The sequence below is a fragment of the Triticum aestivum genome, chromosome 7B (assembly GCF_018294505.1).
Source record: "Triticum aestivum cultivar Chinese Spring chromosome 7B, IWGSC CS RefSeq v2.1, whole genome shotgun sequence".
Taxonomy (NCBI): domain Eukaryota; kingdom Viridiplantae; phylum Streptophyta; class Magnoliopsida; order Poales; family Poaceae; genus Triticum; species Triticum aestivum.
In genome coordinates, this window is record NC_057813.1 from 285,004,301 (window position 1) to 285,020,461 (window position 16,161).

Below are 16,161 nucleotides of genomic sequence, written 5' to 3' on the forward strand. Positions count from 1 at the left end.
CACGCAAGGAAGTGCCTCCTTATTACGCCCAAAAAAATGAATGCCCCCTGCTAGCTGGGACCCACCATATTGTTGGGCTGACTTGTGGGCCTACTAAGTTGACGGGGATGGAGGGCTTTGTCAACTTAGTCAATACTCTAGTGACCATATGATGTCCATCCAACGGCCATAGTGCTTCTTCAACCTCTGGTCTTCTTGCTCCAGCCGCCCAAAGCAGCGCTGGTCATGCCGCCTTCTCCTGCCTCCCGTGGGCAGCTGTGCTATCATGGAGGCCTCACCGCCCCCATACTACTCCCACCACTGTCCAGGCCTTCCCTCCACTCACCCACACCCCCTGTTATTCTACGGCGACAGGAGCCTCACACCGCAGCCGAACCAGTGAACACTCATACTCCTCTCTGTGTGGGCATCCACTGCCGCGTCTTGCTCGGCTCCGCGTCGTCCCCTTCCTAGGCCTCGCCATCGTCAACCGCCATGGTGCTCTCGGCGCGGCGTGGTCAATGTGTTCAACGACCGACTTCCATCGGAAGAGTACTGTACGTGGAGAGGCTGACAGCTGGGTCCACGGCAGCCGCAAGGGAGTGCCTCCTTATTACACGGAAAATAACTATTCCTCCACATAATAGCGGGGACCCACCGGATGGGCCACCAGTATTTTGCGAAAAAATCATTTCCCCCTGACTTCTGGAACCCATCGGACGGGCCACCATATTTCGCGAAAAAACGTTCCCCCCGCTGTTAGCTCGGACCCACCGGAAGTGCCTTCTTATTACGCACAAAAAATAAATACTCCCCAGGCTAGCTGGGACCCACCTTTGTGGGAGGCTGACTTGTGAGCCTACTAAGTTGACAGGGACGAAGGGCTTTGTCAACTTAGTCAATATGAACGATTCTAGCTCCAGTGACCGTACGATGTCCATCCAACGGCCGCAGTGCTTCTTCAACCTCTGGTCTTCTTGCTCCAGCCGCCCAAAGCAGCGCCGGTCGTGCCGCATGCTCCTGCCTCCCGTGGCCGGCTGCGCTGCCGCAGAGGCCTCACCGCCCCCTACTATTCCCACAGCTGGCCATGCCCTGCGGCGACGGCAGCCTCACACCGCAGCCGAACCAGTGAACCCTCGTACTCCTCTCCGCGCGGGCTTCCACTGCCGCGTCTTCCCCGGCTCTGCGTCGTCCCCCTCATAGGCCTCGCCATCGTCCACCGCCATGGTGCTCTCTGCGCGGCGTGGTCAACGTGGTCAAGGAACGACTTCCATCGGAAGAGTACTGTACGTGGAGAGGCTGACAGCTGGGTCCACGGCCATAGCCCAGTTTTTTTGTGATTTGCCAAGTAAGTCGCTTTGTCAGGCCGGTTGGGCTGCAAATCTTTCAAGACGAGGAGAGCTTTCATTCGGCTGGCCGAGAAAATGGCCCATCAGTAATGAGAAATGGGTTGTACATTTTAAAACACATCAAACCGGCAATTAGTTTCAAATATCTTTTTTTTCATTTCAAGATTTTAAATTACATTAATTTTTATGCATGGAGAATTTGTTGGATTTTATATTGATATACATTTATTTTTAAAATCATTTTGAATGTGAGTCGAAATTTCGGAATTAAAAACAGTTCAGACCGCACCGAAATATGCAAAATTTCGTATATTTTTTAATTGTGGCCACAATATGGGCTATAATGCTAAAAAAATATGGGATCCAAAAAAAACCTTAAGAATTAGCAAATGGGCTGTAAATTATTAGAAATAATGGCAGATGGGTTGTATGCTGTTTTCCATAGATTTGAGGCTTTCCTAAAAAAAAGGTTGACACACAAGCAGTGACTGTTGGATGTCCATCCAACAGCTGTCGTGCTTCTTCAATCTCTGCTCTTCCTGCTCCAGCCTCTCAAACAAGCACCAGCGGGACTGCCTGCTCCCTCCTCCCCGCGGCCGGCTGTGCTGCCGCGCAGGCTTCACCGCCCCACCGTACTCCCATCGCTGGCCTAGCCATCCCTCTACTCACCCACACCTGTTGTTATTCTCCGGCGACGGCAGACGAACCAGTAAACCCTCATAGAGTCGTACTCCCCTCCGCGTGGGAAACAACTGTCGAGTCTTCCCTGCCTCTGTGTCGTCCCCTTCCTAGGCCTCGCCGTCGTCCACCGCCATGGTGCTCTCGGCGCGGCATGGTTAATGTGGTCAACGACCGACTTCCATCGGAAGAGTACTGTGCGTGGAGGCGCCGATAGCTGGGTCCACGGCCACAGCAAGGAAGTGCCTCCTTACTACGTGCAAAATAATTATTCCTCCCCCTGACAGTGGGGACCTACCGGACGGGCCACCGTATTTCGCAGAAAAAATACGTTTCCCCCCTGACTGCTGGGACCCACCAGCTACACCTTCGCACGCAAGGAAGTGCGTTCGAGCTAAAAAACGATTCGCCCCCCTGACTACTGGGACCCACCAGCTACATCTTCGCAGGCAAGGAAGTGCCTGACAGTCGGGACCCACCTGGTTGAAGCGTACGTAGCATTGTCATTCTGGTCACGAACGTGTACATACTTATATACTGGTGGATGTAGAGGCGCGCACGTGTCGTAGTAGAGGCGCGCACGTAGCATGTACATGTACGTACAGCGGCCAGGATGCAAGAAAGAAAATACGGCCACATATGTGTACATACGGGCGGGGTCTCGAACGCCTACTCACGCATACGTACGGCGAGGGCTCGTGTACATGGCTGGGTCGGAACGGAGAAACAACGTCGTCTCGTGTTCATGGGGAGGCAACGGAATGCGTCGTGTTCATGGGGAGGCAACGGAATGCATCATGTTCATGGGGAGGCAACGGAATGCGTCATGTTCATCGGGAGGCAACGGAATGCATGGGAGCCAATAGGCTGCGTCGGAACGGAATGCGTGGTCGTGTTCATCGGGAGGGCTTGGATGGAACAGGCGATGGAAACGAGGCCTGGAGTACCACAGAACGGAGGAAACGGACCTCCTATGTTCGGAACGGGGTCCTGTTGATCGGGAGGGGCGTGGTGTACCGCAAAACAGAGGAAACGGACGTCCTACGGTCGAAACGGGGGTCTTGTTGATCGGGAGGGGTGTGGCGTACCGCAAAACGAACGAAACGGACCTCCTACGGTCGAAACAGGGGTCCTGTAGATCAGGAGGGGTGTGGCGTACCGCAAAACAGACGAAACGGACCTCCTATGGTCGAAACAGGGGTCCTGTTCATCGGGAGGGGTGTGGCGTACCGCAAAACGGAACTCCATGAGATACTGTTCATCTCCACCATCGACCTCCTCCAGCCTCCACGGGCTACCGTCGACCTCCTCCAGCCTCCACGGGCTCCTGTTCATCTAGCCTCCACCGGACGCTACTCCACCGGCTACTGTTCAACCACCCCTCCACTGTCTACTGTTCATCCAACCCTCCACACCACGGGGTCCTGTTCAACCACCCCTCCACGGGCATCCCTCCACCGTCTACTGTTCATCCAGCCCTCCACCGCACGACGGGGTCCTATTCATCCAGAGGCAACGCCACCGCTCACTATTCATCCAACCCCCCGGCAACGCTAACTGTTCATCCAATCGATCAGTTTCAGTTAGCAGCAGTAGCGAAGGAATCACTTGATCGGGTTCAGTTAACAGCCATCGATCGATCGCTCGGGTTCAGTAACGCGTAGCCTGGAGTGAAATCGCTCGGGTTTAGTTAGAGCCCAACGCCTCGCTCGGGTTCAGTTAGAGCCAACGCCTCGCACACACGCGCGTACATGTACGAGAGAAACGCGCATCGCTCGGCCCCCGACCTCCCACCGTAACCGGCAACTCCCCGAATCCCCCCCCTTACTTCTACCACGGTTTTTTCTGTCATGGACGGCCCAAAGAATGTCATGCAACTGCTTCTCCGGCCCGCCCAGGATGAAAAGCCCATTTTTTATCATGATTTTTTGTCATAGAAGTAGGAACCCACCACATCTATGATGATACCGGGTTTTTCACAATTATCGTCATAGAAGTGTCATATGTATGACAAGAAAAAAAATCGTTCGGCCCAAAATGTCGCGGATGTGTCTTTTCTTTGTAGTGGAAGGTGCAGGGGAGCCCCCAGCGGCGCTGACGAGCTCGACGATGTGGTCCAGCCATTCTTCATAGAGGTCGTCGATGGGGCGGTAGCTCAAGAGCTCGCGCGCTGTGAGAAACGCGGCCTGCGTGTCCACGGGTTCGCGATGAGCGTGGGATGATGATCCGGCCGGAGTCAGCGATGGGGTGGCGGTGCGTCCATCCCGCCGCACAGAGGGTGCTGCAACGAGGCTTGCTGCTTGTATGCTCCTGGACCAGTGGCGGCGTTGGCAGCAGGCGATGGGGAACAGCGGAGAGGCCCTCCAGTGGGGGCGTCTGGGTGACGCGGGCGGCTTGGGCGGCTCGTCGCTCAGCGCGAGCACGACGAGCGTCAGCCATCGACCTGGGGGAACGATGGAGCGCAAATCGACGGAAGGAAAGATTCGGCGCACCCCTACCTGGCACGCCAAATGTCGGATCATGGGTTTCGGCAAACCCTTGAGGTTCGAACCCTGGGTTGCGCACGAAGATCTCTCTCTCCCTAGCTCGCACACGCAATGATCCCACGGCCTAGCTCGACGAACTCCAAGAACACAAGAAACGAGGGTTTATACTGGTTCGGGCCACCGTTGTGGTGTAATAGCCTAGTCCAGTGTGGTGTGGTGGATTGCCTTGTAGGCTGAGGATGCACAAGTACAAGGGATGAACAACCTCCTGAGGAGAGGTGTTCTTGAGCTCGGTGAGTTTCTGTGTGTGAGGGTGATCTGAATGATCCGTCCCAAAATGAGGCGATCCCAAAATGAGCCAATCCCCTCTACGGTGGTGGCTAGGTCCAATTTATAGTGGCCTCGGTCCTCTTCCCAAATCTAGGCAGGAAGGGATCCCATAATGACCAAGTTTGAAGGGGGACAACTAGTACAAGCTATCCTGACAAAAGGTGGTCTCCGCCTGCCAAAGGCTCTCGTGGTGACACCGTCGTGGGCTCCACAATGACCTCCGTCCTACCATCCTACTGGTCTTGGTCTCATTGCACAGATATGGAAACCTTTGCCTGATGCCTCGGGACTCCTCGCCTGTGCCTGCCTCTTTAGCATCAAAGAGAAAAATGGTACTCTGCACCCGTTGGCGCCCGCCTGGCCTTGGTCGTCACAGCTCACGTCACGGGAGCCTCATGAGGTGTCCCCCGCCTTGATGTCTCCGCTCCTCGCGAGCCAACCTAGTGAGGCCGCCCCTGAGGAGGTCTTGTGTCGCCCGCCTCGTGAGGCTTGGCCCCTCACGAGGGTCTTGAGCGGTTGTTAGTGGAGATGGGCCGTACCAGGCCGCTGGCAGAGCCATGTCGTGGGCCGCAGGCAGGAAAGTCTGGGTACCCCCATTCCCAGGATGCCGATAGCCTCGATCCCTCTATGTGACACCAGGAAACCCAGCAGCTTGTCGGACACACACTTCTCCGGATTGAGCTTCAGGTTTATGCTACACAGGTTAGCAAATATCTCTTCCAGGTCTTTGATTAGGGTCCTTGCCTCCTGCGACTTGACCACAATGTCATCGACGTATGCCTCTGCATTCCTCCCCATCTGCGGCCCGAGCACGATGTGCATTAGCCACTGGAAAGTTGCACCAGCGTTCCGCAACCCAAAGGGCATGCAGGTGTAGCAGTACATGTCACACGAGGAGATGAAAGATGTCTTCTCGACATCCTCTGTAGCCATCTTGATTTGATGATATCCCGAGAAAGCATCCAAAAAGCATAGCAGATCGCACTTCGCAGTGGAATCCACAATTTGGTCGATACGCGGGAGCAAGAATGGGTCCTGAGGGCAAGCTTTGTTGAGGCTCGTGAAGTCGACGCACATGCGCTCCTTCCCGCCTTTCTGGGGGACGATCACAGGATTCGCCAACCAGTCTGGGTGTCGTACTTGTGGGATGATGCCTGCCTCTCAGAGCTTGCCGACCTCCTAGATGATGAATGCTTGCTTATCTTGTGCTTGACACAGCGCTTTTTGCTTCACTGGGCGTGCACCAGGACACACCATCAAGTGGTGCTCAATTACCTCCCTCGGAACACCAACCAAGTCTGACGCTTCCCACACAAATACGTATTTGTTGGCCCTCAGGAAGCCAACCAGTGCCTCCTCCTGGTCTGAAGGAAGGCCCGCACAAATGGTGAAGGTGGGGCCTGAGCCCCCGATGTCGACAGGCAGCTGCTTCGTCTCGGCCCAGTCCTGAGAGAACAACTTCTTTTTCTTTATGGGCGCGGCCTCCTGAGCCCCTCAGTGCTTGCGGTGGCAGGACACGAAGCGGTCGTGGCCCTACAGGCAAGCTTGAGAAGCCGGACTGCGTCTTTCGTATCCCCGACCAATGTGATGACGCCGCTGCTGCCCGGCATCTTGACGACGTTGTAGCCCGGATGAGTCACCGCCATGAACTTGGCAAGGGTCGGATACCCCAGAATGGCATTGTATGGGAGGCCGATGTGGGTGAAATCAAAGTCGATGAGCTCCGTGTGATAGTTGTCGTGCATGCTGAAAGTGACGGGGAGGCGTATCTGCCCCAGGGGACTGGCTGAGCCCCCGACCACCCCCGAGAAAGGCTTGGTGGGTTGGAGCTGGTCATACAGCACCTAAAGCAGGTCGAAGGTTTCCAATGAGAGGAGGTTAATGTTGGAGCCTCCGTTGATGAGGGTCTTGGTCAACGTGACGTTGCTGATGGTAGGCGTGCATAGCATTGGGAGGGCACATGCCATCGTCGTGGTCTTGGGGTGGTCTCTGGAATCGAAGGTGATGTTGGTAGGCCCGGCGCAGCCCTGCGCAGCCCCGTGGAGCGGCAGGGCAGCACCTTGCCGTCAGAGAAACTGCTTGATGTGGCGGCCAGATGCAGGTGCTTGTGATTTGCTGACGATGCACGTGACCGTGTGGGGCGTTGGAGCCGCGAAGCATGAGACGAACTGGTCGCAGAGTTCTTCCCAAGAGGAAATTGAGGCAGGCGGGAGGCCGCAGAGCCAGGATCAAGGGGCTCTACGAGGGCCAGGGGGAACCAGTTCGCCATGGCCTTGTCGTTGCCGCCTGCCGCCTCGATGGCCTGCGTGTATGACTGAAGGAACCCTTTGTGGTCTACAACACCGTCGTACCGCGGGGGCAACGCCGGCCTGAACTTCGTGGGCCACTGCACCCGCCGTAGATCGGGGGTGAAAGCCGGGCAACCCGCAGCGCTCCTGTACGCCTCGGGCGGCTACGCCTCCAAGGCGGCATCCTCCATGGGGGCAGCGAGGCGAGTACGAAGCGCGATCGACGGAGGAACGAACTTCGACATGACCCTACCTGGCATGCCAAATGTCAGATTCAGGGCTCCGCTGACCCAAGAAGGTTCGAACTCTCGGGCGTGTGCAAAGGTCTCAAGTTTCGAGCTCGTCACCCCACAGCCTACGCTCCGCTCTGGTGTCCCTGCATGCGCTTTGCTCGCCGTTGATTCTAATTTGCAATGACAACGGTTAATAATTGTCTTGCATATTCAGGATAATTTAAAATGCCACATGCGGCAACACTCAAAACACTCACGACCTACATATGCGTAGTGAATTAAAATGTCAATATGCGACATTGCATACAATTATAATAAAATATAGGCTAAAAGGCTGAGGTGTCGGCCTTCTGATGATGGTCTTCTCGGACTCCATGATCAGCATAGCATCCTTGCGACCGTTCATTCCAAGTGTCCCGACCCGCCTCCGCCTATGGAGCTGCTGGCGTTGGGAGGCTCTTGGGGCTGCTGGGCTTCTTCTATTAGAGCTTGACATCACGCAATCACGCGCATGACATGCCCGTGGAACCGCTCCATTTCCATGTCTCTGCCCTGGTAGCAAATTCCGTCCATCACCTGCATCCTCAAGATACCACGTTGGTGATGTTCTACTTCGTCGGTGTCGTCAACTCTGCTAAGGGTGCGCTCGAGCCTGGCCACCACATCGTCGGGATCGAGGTTGACACGGCCGTCGCCGGCAATGATGAAGTCGCGGACTAGCTGTCTCATAACTGAATTGCAGAGGTCCTGTGCCCATTCCTGGCGAGGCATCAGGCTCTCGATGAGCACAGGTGACAACGACTCTTTAGGTGGGTCATCGATCATGCCGCCTAGCATCTCTGGATCTTTTGCATGGTGGATGGCAAATTGCGCATCACACTTCCTCTATAATATGTCGATTGTGCAACCAAGGACTGTCACGACAATATTGCTGCTGATGGGCCATGGTGCCTGCACCGGCCGATGAACTCTTGCTCCCTGACCGGCTCCGACTCGTTCTCCTCTCCGAAGATGTAACGCAGGTAGGGGTTGACATTGAAGCTTTGGTCTTTGTTTAGCATGCTTGGATTAATTAATGGTAGACGACTAGATCTGCGCACAATGTCGCAATGGTGCATTGCCGCCTGGGTCATATGCAGCAAGCCATTAGCTGGTGGCGGGAAACCGATGAGGAAAGAGGCGGGGATTTTACAATTCACCCATGTGGAGCACGGGAAGCCTTCGCTGGAGCGTCAAAGCCTTCCCTGGAGCGCGGGAAGACAAAGTGGAACACACAACCCGACAACCGTATGTGGTGTCATGTGTTATCTATCACACACGTGTTAACATAAGGAAACGTATGTGTACCTTACTAACCATCGCACACGAGTACTCGCATATGGATCATGGGCGATACTCCTAGCCACCGCAAGCAACTAGTTTGCATTTTTCAAAGTTTTTTGTACACATAGAATCGCACATGAATTAACTGTATGAACCGTCTGTGTTATATTTCCTCATCGCAAACAGTTCATCCGAGTGGGCTGTTTGCCGCGTATCACACCATCTTGTTTACACGAATCATTTGTGTTCTTTTGGATCATCGTAAACAATTCATCTATGTGAACTATATGTCACATATCACACACATCACTACAATAAATATGTCAACTAGTGACCTTCTGTGAGTGACTAGAAGAATTGGTCATAGATCTATGACCATTTCAGACCAATTGGTCAAAAGCTGTTCGGGGGGCTCCAAACCCTAAACTATAACGACCATTTTTGTCAGAAAGGTCGTAATTTCCTTACACGAAATGGTCATCAAGCAGATAGCACTGGTCCGCTGCCTTATTTCTAGCTGATCACGACCAATATAGATGGTCATAACCTTGTAAATTGTGGTGGGTTGCTATGACTAGGCGCCACCTCATCAGTTTTACCTATGTGTCATGTCCATGTGGCAATTTTTACCCCAGGTTGTGAAGCAACCTATATTTCTGTCATTCCCAAAATTCCCAAAAAAATCGCATAAATTCTTTGGGTCATATCTTCGTCAAATATGTAAAAAAACCTTCCTTGCCTAGTTCAAAAATAATTCAACAATATTCATTTTCCCATTCTATTCAGAACAACACTTTGTGAAGGAAGTGCTATTTATATATTCTTGATTGCCCTCAAAATTTTTGCGCACTATTTCCTATCCAGATCATTGCCTCATGACAAAATTCAGCTCCATTTGCCAAGTAAATTTTCCTCGGCAAATTTCCAAAGTTTTTGTCCACCTAGAACCTTTGTGAAAGAAGTACTATCTTTGCATATCCTAATGAGTTGAATTTTTGCCACATATTCTATATGCATATGTAACTTACCTACACCAAATTTGAGCTCACTTCATTTAGCCAATTTCTTTCACTAATTTTCTGAAGTTTCTGTCGAGAGAAGAGCATTGTGAAGGAAGTGCTATTTATATATTCTTGGTTGCCCTTAAAATTTTTGGGCACTCTTTCCTATCCAAATTATTGCCTCATGACAAAATTCAGCTCCATTTGCCTAGTAAATCTTCCTCAGCAAATTACCAAAGTTTATGTCCACCTAGAACCTTTGTGAAAGAAGTACTAGCTATGCATATCCTAGTGAGTTGAATTTTTTCCATATATTCTGTATGCCTATGTAACTTACCTACACCAAATTTGAGCTCATTTCATTTAGCCAATTTCTCTCACTAATTTTCCGAAGTTTCTGTCCATAGAAGAGCATTGTGAAGGAAGTACCACTTTGGCATGTCCAAATAGTATCCATTTTCTATAGTGCTTTCCTATGCCCAAATAACCATCCTCCACCAAATGCCAGCTCAATCCATTCATTATTTTGAGCCCAGATTCAACATTCGTATTTATGTCCAGTGTGGTACTTTGCAAAGCAAGTACCATCTAGGATCCTCCTTTTGAGATGAAAATTTGTGAAGACGGTCTTCTTAGTAACTGATCATCCTCAGCCAAAACTCATGCCCATTAGCGATGTGCATTTCCCGTACCGCTAAACCAACACTTGGCTGCCAATTCATGTTTGAGCATTAATTGGTCTCCTCATGAGAATCTTATGTTGTAATTTTCTTCCTAGCACCTACCTGGGGAGTGCCCAACCCACTAGACATGCCTAGGCCGCCCAGAACACATGGCAACGCCACAGTCACGCGGCGGGCATGCGAGTTTACGTGCTCTAGAGTTGGGGCCCTCGGCCACCGTCCAAACCTCAACGTATCGCCACCAAACCATGTATTTATGATTAAATAGGTACTTATGTAACTAGAAATGATTTTTGGAAAAAATAAATAGCAAACTATGAGGCAGCTGCAGTTCAAATTTGACCCGCTTCCAGCTGAATCGGCGGAAATTTGTCTTTTTCACAAGAGGTGGATCAAAACTTTTTACACCCAACCATTTTGTCAATTGTGCATTAAATATGTCCTAGTACTTTAGAAAATTGATTTGGTACAATTTTGCAACAAATATATGGTAGGTCCTTCACAAAAAAATCATTTTGGGCACTAAGAAAATGGAAAATGAACTTTTCGTCCAAAGAAAATGAAAACTTCCTTAGGCAACATTGTTTGACATTCCAATATGCACCCTCATGCACAATATGAGATCATTTGAACAAACTATGCCATGAATGTGGCCATATGATTGAGCATTTGGGTTCAAAGCCATCACACTTGATAGCTCACTTCTGAGAACACTTTTTTAAATAATTGTTGTATTACAAGTTTATAATTTTTTCTGGTAACATGGCCACATATAATGACACGATGCGAAGGTTTTGCAATTTTTTGATTTTTTTTGAATTTTTTATGCTCGTTTCATAATGCGGTCAAAACGGCGGGAATGACCGTTCCTAGCTAGTGGTTGAATCATGGAAAAAAATTGGTGTTTCTCTGATTAAATAGATACTTATGTACCTAGAAATGATTTTTCGAAAAAATAAAGAGCAAACTATGAGGCAGTTGCAGTTCAAATTTGACCCGCTTCCAACTAAATCGGCGGGAATTTGTCTTTTTCACTAGAGGTGGATCGAAACTTTTTACACCCAACCATTTTGTCAATTGTGCATTAAATATGTCATAGTATTTTAGAAAATTGATTTGGTACAATTTTGAAAAAAATATATGGTAGGTCCTTTACAAAAAAACTCATTTTGGGCACTCGAAAAATGGAAAATGAAATGTCCGTCCAAAGAAAATGAAAACTTCCATAGACAACATTGTTTGTAATTCCAATATGCACCCTTGTGCACAATATGAGATAATTTGAACAAACTATGCCACGAATGTGGCCATAAGATTGAGCATTTGGGTTCAAAGCCATGCATCTTCACACTTGATAGCTCGTTTTTGAGAACACTTTTTAAAAATAATCGTTGTATTACAAGTTTATAATTTTTGCTGGTAACTTGGTCACATATAATGACACAATGCAAAGGTTTTCCCATTTTTTGAATTTTTTATGCCCGTTTCAAAATGCGGTCAAAACGGCGGGCATGACCATTCCTTGCTAGTGATTGAATCTTGGAATTTTTTTGGTGTTTCTCTAATTAAGTAGATACTTATGTACCTAGAAATGATTTTTGAAAAAAAATAAAGAGCAAACTATGAGGTAGCCACAGTTCAAATTTTTCTTGGTTCCTACTGAATCGGCGGAAATTTATCTTTTCATGAAAGGTGGATCAGAAATTTTGGCACACAACTGCTTGTTCAATTGTACATTAAATATGTCCTAGTATTTTGGAAAATTGGTTTTGTCCAATTTTACAATAAATATATAGTAGGTCCTTCACATAAAAAACTCATTTTGGGCACTCGAAAAATGGAAAATGAATTTTTCATCCAAAGAAGATGAAAACTTGCTTAGACAACATTGTTTGCCATTCCAAGACGCACCCTTGTGCACAATATGAGATCATTTTTTTTAAATTTTTCACATGAAAAAGTAGAAGATTCTCTTTTGAAACATAATTTGTCTTTTTGATAAGAGGTCAATCGAAAGCATTTTACATGTTAAGATTTGGTCAACTGTACATAAAATGATGTCTTATAGTTTTGTAGAATGGAGTGGTGCCATTTTGAAACAAATATTTGGTAGATTCTTCAAAAAAACATTTTTGGCACTTCGAAAATAGAAAATGATTTTCCCCCCTAAAAACTCATTTCTCATAACACTTTTTTAAAGCTATTTGTCTTATTCCAATTCCAAAGTTGTTAGTTTTCCTAAAAACTAAGTCACATTTGGTGACACAATAAGAATGTTTTTATTAATTTTTGATTTTCTCATATCATAAAATTGTTTAGATAATACAACACTTTATTTTTATTTGATGATGACCAATTTTAAATAGTCATAACGGGAACTCGGTTGTGATTGGTCCATGGGCATGTCATGCTGATTGTGCCTCAAACGCCATTAGATTCTCCAAGATCCGACGGCAGTACTTTCTCCTCACCCCCCTCTTTGTCTCAAAAAAACATCCTACCCTCTCACCCCACAAAGCCCGGCCCACAGCCCCGCACTCCTCCCCTCGTCCCCATCTCTCTCCTGCACTCCTCGCTCGTCCCCATCTCTCTCGCTGCCGCCACCAACAGCGCCCGATCCCAGCGACCTCCGGCGGGAATCGACGGCGCCCAAAACACCAACGTGACCCTGACGCTCCGCTCTCCCCTCCTGTCTGGTGAGATCCGGCGCACGCGTCCTCCAGCGGCCAAGCACGGCTGTCTCCCATTGTTAGGGTTTCGTTCACTGATGGATCCAGCGCCGGCCGGCAACGAGGGCCGCCAGATCCGCTACCTGGGAGGCACCTCCCGTAGGATACGGGAGCAGCACGCCGCACCCTGCAGTCGCCAGTCCAGGACGAGCGCAGCGGGTCGAGGACGGTGGCGACAAACGCCGGCTCTCCTCTGCTTCATCAACCTGGACGGCTGCTACTCCGCCAAAGACGTCTCCTACAGGTTCGCTAACTCCCCAGATATGTACCTAGGTCGTTGGACAATTTGTTGGAGAATTTCCCCATAGGTAATGTATGCATGTATGATGCACAATCGTGTCGTTCAGTAGTTGTTTGGGCACAAGCAATGAAGCTATATGTTTTCATCAAGAAAAGAAGAAAGAAACCGATTGCTTTGCTTACTTTGCATGTAACTGCTAAAAAATTACTCACCTGAATTTTTGAAACGGAAGTCTGAAACTATCACCTAATTCTGGGTGAAAGCAACTACTCTGAAGTCTGAACTGAAGTATATTTTCGTTGCTGGATTAGTGGTTCAGAAAATAGTAATTGTATATATCTGTGGTTAAATTGACGGTGACGAGGAGGTCAGTTTGAGGTCTTTGGGCTACAGACAGACAGTCAGCTCCTGCATTATGTCAACTATATTATTACTAACGCACTGTGGTCTGAGAGTGGTCTATGGTTTGGTCTACCTCCTGATGTGCTGATGCTACTTGCTGCCTGCAGATCTCGAACATCATATTTGTTGATCAGTCAACCGGGACTGGGTTCAGCTACAGCTCCGACAACCATGATACCCGTCACGACGAGGCAGGGGTCAGCAATGACCTCTTTGACTTTCTTCAGGTATTGTTTTCGGTCCAAGATGCAGTTTACTTCTGTACGTTAAAATTGAGTGTGACGGGATGATATGCTACTGTAGAAACTTGGTTAATTCATTCAGTAAGGAACATTTTAGCAAGAGATTCACGAGTGTTACATATGGGTCTGAGAAGGCCGGCTGATGTGTCCTTGGGACTTGCATAGAATACGAGCCGTATTAGAAAACTTACTTAAGCAACACGCCCTTCTGTCATTTATGTAAGATTCCATTGTGATTGGCTCTTAAAAGCGCCACCCTGCGCTAGCTGCTGCTGTTCTACTTCGCATTGACTCGGGACACGTAGTGTCACGTAATGCTGCTTTTGTGCTTGGTATTTGGTGGATTATAGAACATAACCGAACCAGCAGTTGAGGTTGCGTTTGGTGGATTATAGAACATACCTACTAACTTGCCATAGATCACATTCGTATAGCAGGAGAAACTTGTTGTGTGAAGATTAGAATATGTTGCATTTGTGTGTTGATTTGAAGCGGGATATATATTGGTGGATTATACGAAACCTTCAACGCTAGTAGCCCATGCATGTAGGTGCATCAGGGATAGACGTAGTCTACAGATTCTAGCATCTAGGTCCGGCGGATGTGTGCATGGCAGCTGCATGCAGCTGGCCGCCTTTAGCGGCCGCTAATTAGTCTCAGTCATCCACCCTAATATCCTTGGTCAAATCTTAGTTAGTTATGGCTGCTGGCTAGGGACTCCAAGCAGATTGATCATAGAGAAAGTGTGCCGGGTCCGAGAAAGTGAAGTTTAGTGGATCATCGTCTACCCTTTGTTTCTTGCAAGAGATCATGATCTCCGAGAAACACTAGGATTATAGGGGAGGAAATGGATGTGATGTTTCAAGTGCAGATTAACATCGACCGATGAAGTTACACATAAATAAATACTCTAGGACATGATTTGAACTTGTAAAGGCGTACGGAGAGCACCGAACTGTCATTTATGTAGCACACGGCGTTCCTGTTAAAAAAGTAGGACGGTAGCTTCAGGTTTGTATATAAAATATATATGTCCAGTTTGATGATGTGTGTTGTTGGTTTCTTACTGGAAGCTGTGGATACTGTGGCTACACATTGAACTTGAGCTCCTCAACACGGAACACGACCAACATTGGATCCAAGTACGGGAACCAGATCAGGAAAGGTGTCGTCTCATTCTTCGCGATTTTTTTGTATTGTGTGCCTTGAAAAGCATGGTTGCAACCATTCCTAATTTTTTGTTCTTGTTCGATTTGGATTTGGATGCAGCAGGTGCTCTGCTCTTGCGCACGGTTGGTGGCGTCTCTGATGCATCCGTGCTTCTTGAGGCGACTGTCATGATGGCGGGTGTGTATGGCGGCGACCAGAAGCTCTCCAGTGAGCGGCTCCCTCTCCTACCCCTAGTTCTCTTTTCTACTCCTATCGCATTGCTCTGTTGGTTTAGAACACTAGCAACAGGAGTAGTAAAAGCTTACTGATGTAGGAATAGTGAAAGCTTCATGGTTGATCCTGATTGCTGAACATGGGAGATGTATCTTCTTTTGTGTATCAATTACATAGTAGTACTATGTAATGGAACAGTCTATTGTTGGAAATATGCCCTAGAGGCAATAATAAAATGGTTATTATTATATTTCCTTGTTCATGATAATTGTCTATTATTCATGTTATAATTATTGACTGGAAACCATAATACATGTGTGAATACATTGACCACAACAAGTCCCTAGTGAGCCTCTAGTTGACTAGCTCGTTAATCAACAGATGGTCATGGTTTCCTGATTATGGACATTGGATGTCATTGATAACAGGATCACGTCATTGGGAGAATGTCACGCCCAATATGCGACCCTATCCAAAAGGAACTCGAAAGTCCCACCAAGGATAGACCCGCATATTGAAACGCTTTTGCAAGGTGGATATCATTACATCAACATTACATAATAGATGTGGATACGTACATAAGGCATACAATGCCACACAAATACAACATCACAATACACAAGAGCCATATCCGACTACGGATGAAACACAAACAAAAACTCAAACGACATCCACCCTGCTAGCCCAGGCTACCGACCTGGAACCTATCCCATGATCGAAGAAGAAACAGAAGAAGAACTCCAAAACAAGCAAGCATCGCTCTCGCGTCATGATCATCGCATAACCTGTACCTGCAACTGTTGTTGTAATAATC

General features: G+C 48.5%; 1 protein-coding gene across 1 annotated transcript in view; it reads left to right on the plus strand.

The window, feature by feature from the left end:
* Positions 1–15,581, plus strand: part of LOC123157913 (uncharacterized) — a 23,298-nt gene extending 7,717 nt beyond the window's left edge. The window contains exons 2-5 of the mRNA XM_044576102.1: positions 12,786–13,323; positions 13,830–13,949; positions 15,038–15,129; positions 15,234–15,581. Coding sequence (XP_044432037.1) covers positions 12,786–13,323; positions 13,830–13,949; positions 15,038–15,129; positions 15,234–15,442 — 959 coding nt within the window. The 3' untranslated portion in view covers positions 15,443–15,581. The remainder of the gene's footprint in view (positions 1–12,785; positions 13,324–13,829; positions 13,950–15,037; positions 15,130–15,233) is intronic.
* Positions 15,582–16,161: the final 580 nt, after the last annotated feature.